Consider the following 6,786-nt stretch of genomic DNA (forward strand, 5'->3'; position numbering starts at 1 on the left):
AGCCCTTAACAGAGATAGAGCAGAGCCTAGGGCTAATCTTAAAAGGCAGAAACATATGGTTTGGACTAGAAAGCAAAGGAAAAACAATAAATGCAATTATTGTCCCAGAATGTCATTGGGGCTTTAGCTACACCCTGCTGGTTTAGGGACTGCCAAGTAACAGGGCTGAAAATCAAAGGGAAATTAAAATAAGAAATGTTACCCCTTTTTCAGGAGCCTAGTTTAAAATGATAGTTGCATTGCTCTCCTCACCCTAATTAATTTCCTATTGTAGTTGCCTGGCTTTAGAGGTTATAATTCTTTTGAAGCCTAGAGCAAATAATTAAAAACTTAATTAAAAGACTCAGATTCACGAGAAGAATAACATGGAAGAGAACACTTCTCCTGGCTTGGAGAACTACTTTTTGCTTGCAGCCAAGTGCTGTTTCCCAGAGGATAAGGATTGGATGCTCCCTCTTGTCACCAGTGCCAGAAGAAGCAAACAAACGCTACCTCTGGAAAAAAAGTGGGGAAGGAAACTGTGGGTACACGGCACGCTGAGTCCATTGTGGCAGTAACACACATCTTAAATTACATGACTAAGAACAACTCGCAGCAACTCAAGGTATGGAACTAGGTAGTAGCTTCCTCAACAGCAGTCTGCAAACTTTGTGAAAAAGGATTATCAATGGAAATCCTCCAATCATGTTTCTGACGCTAAACTGGCACTGCTTTATATCGGGAGATCTGTTCTTACACGTTTACTGACTGGCTAAACTGCATCTCTCTGTGCAATGTGAGCTGCAGCCTCATCTGAGGAAGGGTGTAAGAGGGGGCAAGAACATGCTGGTAGTGCATCAAGATGTTCAACTAAAGAGTGAGCAAAGGAGAAGGAGGACCAAACACTAAAATACAACTTGGGCCTGTACTGTACATATACACGACTGTCACATGGGTCACCCCTGCTTCATCTCTTTCTTGCACACTAAGCAGCAAGAAGCGACGAGCTGAGACACAGATGCAGATTGCTGCTGCTGTAGTACCACAACCATGGATGCACGGCTCTGCTATCTCCCCAGGAAGCCCAAGCTTGTTGGCTAGTTGAAGACATTTACGAGGCTCAGCAAGAAGGCAAAATATTTTTTCAAGGAGATCTTTGTGTATTTAAAGGCACTCAGATAGGGAAATAAAGGAGAGGCTTTGAAGGCTCCAAAGTAGAAGGCTTTGTGGGAACTCTAGCTAAGGTTGGAATTGGCTTCCTGAGCAACGAAAAGGGGTATGAGGCTAAAGGGGAAGCTTTGGGGAAACTAAAGCGTAGCTGGCCACAGTGGGGACAGGGTTTCCTGCAAGCTGAAGAGCAAAAGATATATATGAACATTGCAGAGGGAGGACAAGACAAGCCAAATCTAAAAAACTGAAGAACATTTTTCTAAAATAAAATTAATACAGATTAAGAACAGATTGAAATGGAAATAAAAAGAGACAAAATAAAATGCACTAGGTGCATTTAAAATCTATAATTATATTTGCCCACCTGCTTAATTATTCAGATCTGTTTGGGTTTCCAATTGTAGTCTAATGAGGTCCCCCTCAACAGGAAGAGATTAAGTTGGCAGTACAGCCCAGTTAGCTGAGCAGTCATGCAAGCAGCACAATCTCTTCTGGAACTTTAAGACTATTTCATATAAATGTTGTCTTTTGAGTACAACAAACATTTGGTTTTAAGTGGGGAAAAAAAAAAAACCCACCACCTAAAGAGAGATTCTAGTGGAAATAGGGTCTTTTAAACCCACACCAAAAATACTGCTAAAAAATAAAGTTAGAGGTTCCAAATGTTCTAATATTCTCAGTGATGTTGTTTTTTTGTACCCTGTGGAGGGAAAACAGGAATCCCTTTATTCCAGCAGTACTGACAGCACTCAGCAAAGAGGAGCTCTCTGTGCATAACATCATTCATTACATATGGCAGGTTCCCAATCTGCATCACATTTTGTTCTGGGAACATAAAAAAGAGATTTAGAAAAAATACCATCAGGAATCATTAACACCTTTGTTGAACAACCTACCAATAGGGGTGTCTCCAGAAAAAAGGAAAAATCTGTCTTTATTCTTCACCAATATTCAAAATAACAAGAGGGTAGGTAATAAAAAAGAAGTTTAACAATCACATTTAATTTCTTTTCACTTAGGATTCAAGTCAGGGAAGTATTCAACAACCAGAAACAAAAGTGCTCAGGACCTCACAGAATCTGGCTTTGAATTAATAGTTACATATATTTATTTTTCTCCCAGATCAGCTCATCTGGGAAGTGTTTCCACTTTTTTTCCAAGTGGGGACTACAACCAGTATGTTAATTTTATAGGAAAGATAATGAAGCACAGAGAAGAGATAGGTGACCTGCCAAGCCCCACAGCAGAGCACAGAGAACAAAGAGCAGTCTCTAGACCATTTGCTCAGCACACTCACTAGACCACACTGACCAAGACATACGCTGTCTATTGTATCTATCTTTTCTGTAGGCTGTATTAAAACTGTGGGGTTTTGGCAAAAAGCTGAACAGATGGTATGCACTTGAAAATGCACAGAATTATTGTATATGCAAAAATATAATTGTATTACTTCCATATGACTAACACAGTTTTCTTCTGGAACAAATTAAAATATATCTGCCATACAGAAATTAACATTGTGCAAACTAAAATACCATTTCAACAGCACATATCACCCACTTCAAAGCAATTAGATATGAAAACTAAACCACAGTTAATGCCTTTGAGTTTCAGTGCCTAAAGAAGTCAGAGAGAGTATTTTGTGAAGAGTATTAGTTTTCTTTAAATATCCGTAACAGCTTTTAAAAATTTTGACCTCAATTAAGATTTATTGTGGCTGTTTCTTTGTCATTTAACAACAAAGAGTAAGCATACAAATTTAACCATTTCATAAGAAATCCAGTAATCTGTGTACTCCTTCATTAGTACTTCCTACCTACTTTTTTGATAGAGAGTCAAAACTAAACCTCAGCTAAAATCATCCCAGCTTGACATGTCTGCACACAAGTCTTGCTTACACACTTGCCTTTTCGGAGCCCAAAATTGTTTCAAATGCATCTACCCATTACAACAGCTTTCTTCAGACGCGTACATATTCCCATTGAAATCTAGGAGCTGAACTTGTTTTAAAAGTCTTGCAACTAGCTTCAGTCAAAGGCCTATTTCAGCATTATAGTTAGTGCTGTTTCTTTCTTTTGTGGTGGTGTTTTTTTTTTTTTTTTAAAGATAAATTTTGGGACAGAGGTCAAAAGTTAAGGTAATTTATAAATATTACAAATGAATTTCCATCAGCTCTGGAGGGGCTGTGGCTGCTCCTCAATGTTCAGCTTAGGAAGAATACTTCCCAAGGTCCTACAAACACTGCAATTCTCCAGGGATACCCTAGGGAGATGTTTTGACAGCTTTGAAGTTTGGTTTTATCACATGGTTTAGTTCCTAATGGATTGCCTGGGTCTCCTGGATGGCATGTTTGTTCAACTTCCCTTCAACTCTGTTTATCCCTTTGTAAAACAGGTATTAAATGCAAGTCAATGCAAGACAGAATGACAGGGGAGAGGGGGAACATTTTTCCAGGCTCCCAAATAAGGTTCTTGTCTCTATACCTAGATGACAAGAGTGCGAGTTGCTTGGTTGTACTACATATTACACATGTGCATTAACATACCTTTTCCCTGTAAAAAGAAAAATAGTGCAACTTAAAGGCACATTTTCCCTCTTAGATCTGCCTAGCAGGTCTCACTTTGGATATGTGGAAACATCTACCTCACAGGGGCCTTGAGAGGGTGAACATCAGGGTCAAAAACCCCCATATGGCTCAAAGAAAAGAACTTTTCCTTTCAGCGAGAAAGAAGAATAAGGTCATTGACGTATTAACGAATCTTGTAAACTGCCTTAATGAAGTTCTAGTTTTCTTTGCCTTTTTTTGAACTCTGTCACTCCATTATACATGTAAATTTAATTTATTTGGAGTATATTAAATTTTCTTCTGCACTAGTTGCAGTAACTAATAGAAGCTAAGAAAACAGAATTCCATTCCACTACTAGTAGGGAAACAAAAATATATGTGCCAGCTCCCTTCACTGCGCCATCAGCAAAACAAAAATATTGTTACATTTACCAGTCCAAAATATAATTATTTTAAATCTTTTCACATGCTTGAAAGTTCCTATACGTTTCCATGCCTCAGCAAAACAAATGTAATCTGTCCAATCAAGCACATACTGAACTTAAGGAAAACTCTAAATTTCACATAAAAAGTTAAGGGGAAGACAATTCATTTCAAAACAGGCTTATGAAAACATTCAAACAATAAGAAAAAAAACAGATAAGCTGTGCACAGATTTTTAACTTACCACAAGAGCAAAGTACACCATAAAGAAAAATGATAAACTACTTGTGTAGCCAAGAAAGCCTGTAAAATAACAGTAAAAATAAAAGAGAATTTATAAGGAAAGTGATCCTAATGTACAGCTAAAGCTTTACATTTTAGGCATGTTTTCTATTACAGTGCTTGGTATCTGGGGCTTAGGACTCAGAATAACAACATTCCAACTGCCTGTCACAGATCATTTATGTAGTTTTGTAGGGCAGAATTAGAACTGGCTTACCACTAATGGCATGCTGTAAGTAAATGCAGCTCTTTAATGTTCTGCTGTAAAGATTTTATTTTAGTATTGCAGACAAAATACTACTGCAACCCAAGTAATAGGTTAACTAGGCAGGGCTGGAAGGCAGAACACACTACAACAGCTTAAGTAATCCCCACCATCACCAGCTCCCTGCCAGTTAAAATAAATAAATAAGCCATTAAGGTTTTAAAGTCTTCAATTGTAATTGCTACTAAAGTAGAATAATATTCGTTTCTCTCCTTTAATTACTCACCAATTTTAGGAAGAAGCGCAAGAGGAAAAACAATGCAGACTGAAGTAATCAGTAGCAGCAGTCTCCCATCAAGGTACCAAGACCTGTTGGAAAAATCGATTTATGATTGATACAAAGCTCAAGAGTCCTAAAAAAATACGTTCCACTGTAAAACTGTGCTCGCTGACAAAATAACAACTAGAACAAGAAAAATAAGTAATTTCCAGTCTCACATGCTATTTATATGGATTTGTATTCCTAGTTTCTAGATTGCGATATAAAATAGAGCTCCTGGATAAGAAGGAAGCAGAGCACCATCCCGTAACGAACCAGCACAGCATGCAACGTTCCATAGGCAAGTGGCTGCATGGACCAGGGGTCTGACGTGTGTAAAGTTACTTCTCAGCCGCACAATATGCAAATCCCCGCGTTTATTCAAAGCAACAATCGGGGGGCAAGGGTATTTCATACTCTACAAATTTTCAATAGAAGTACTTATATAGTACGCTACATATATCTTGAATTGGATTACACAGAGTTGTATATTTACACAACTGGAAAAATCAGCAACATTAATTCCCACTTACTGCTGAATCCAGTTGATTACTCCTCCATGACCCTAGTTCCTTACCACTTCCAAGAGGTGTGAAATAGAAAGCTACGCTACTCAATCTATTTGTTTGGAAATTCACATACCAACTTTCTCTTCTGCCGAAGTTTCACTACACCTATCATCACGGCATTCAAATAATAGAAGAAAACAACAAGTAAATCAACTTTCAGTTAATTTGAAATGATGTTTGCTGTCCAGACGTGATACAAGAAAGAACAGCAACAAAGAGGACTTTCTTATCTTTAACTTTGCACAAAGTGATCACTCATTCTTTGCATATGTCCACACAAAGAACTACAGGAGAGAAGCGATGGAAATTGTGATAATGAAATCTGCTATAATGTTTAAACATAAAACGATACACATAGTAAAAGCATGGTAGAGGAGTATGAAGTTGTAATGCATTTAAAATCTATGCAAAGTATCAAAATCTCATCTCCAAACTGAGGAAAGCACAGATGGATAAGCTGTTAAGAAACAGAAACATCTTGAAGGTGGCTCCTCCTAACTTGGTAATAACTGTATCCTGTACTGATAAACATCTTGCACATCAGCCTCCGACTTTACTACCTATAAACACCGTGGCCTTTGACCTTCAAGTTTATTTAGTCCAGGATATGGTTAGCACCTAATAAACAGGCTGCACCTCAAGTCATCATAAGGAAAGCAGCATAACACCTGTGTTAAAGAAAAATTAACATATATATATATATTAACTACCATCACACATCATGGACAACGACTTGGGTCACTCATTTGAAAAAATATGTAATATAAATGAACAAAGAAATTTCAAGGGTGAGGGCATCTTCATCATACCAAAATCAAAGTAACCCTTAAGTGACAATGTGTATATAAAAAAACCACAACATTCTTTAAAAAAAAAAAAAAAAAAAAAAAAGGTCTTACTAGACAAGGTCTTCTACTGCTACAGTGAAAAAGCAACTTTGCCAAGATCAGCTCCCTGCTGTAGTTTTCTTCACATTGTTATCATTTAGCGTTCACGTATTTTTAAACTTTTTCCGTCTTTCTAGTACGTTGAGTGTTCAGATTAGGAGGAACAGTATCATGGTAGTAGGCATAAGCATAACGAATGCTGCACTACACGTACACGTGGGACCTCTAGTTTAAGTCTCCCAATTCTAAACATGCAGCAAATCCACAGTTGCCATCGCAGTTCACAAGCTCAGCAGGACAGAGGAAAAAAAAAATATTTTGGTTACTTTACATTAAAGGAAAAAAACATGGAGGGGGGGGGGGGGGGGGGGAGAAAAAATGAAAAG

The 6,786-nt window shown here is 37.8% G+C and overlaps 1 protein-coding gene across 1 annotated transcript in view; it reads right to left on the reverse strand.

Annotated features, from left to right (window-relative positions):
* SLC38A6 (solute carrier family 38, member 6) overlaps positions 1-6,786 on the reverse strand; it is a gene marked incomplete at its 5' end in the record, with an annotated part of 20,056 nt that overhangs the window by 10,108 nt on the left and 3,162 nt on the right. The window contains 2 exons of the mRNA XM_009703714.1: positions 4,383-4,441; positions 4,912-4,994. Coding sequence (XP_009702016.1) covers positions 4,383-4,441; positions 4,912-4,994 — 142 coding nt within the window. The remainder of the gene's footprint in view (positions 1-4,382; positions 4,442-4,911; positions 4,995-6,786) is intronic.

The sequence above is a fragment of the Cariama cristata genome, unplaced genomic scaffold (assembly GCF_000690535.1).
Source record: "Cariama cristata isolate BGI_N322 unplaced genomic scaffold, ASM69053v1 scaffold33777, whole genome shotgun sequence".
NCBI lineage: Eukaryota > Metazoa > Chordata > Aves > Cariamiformes > Cariamidae > Cariama > Cariama cristata.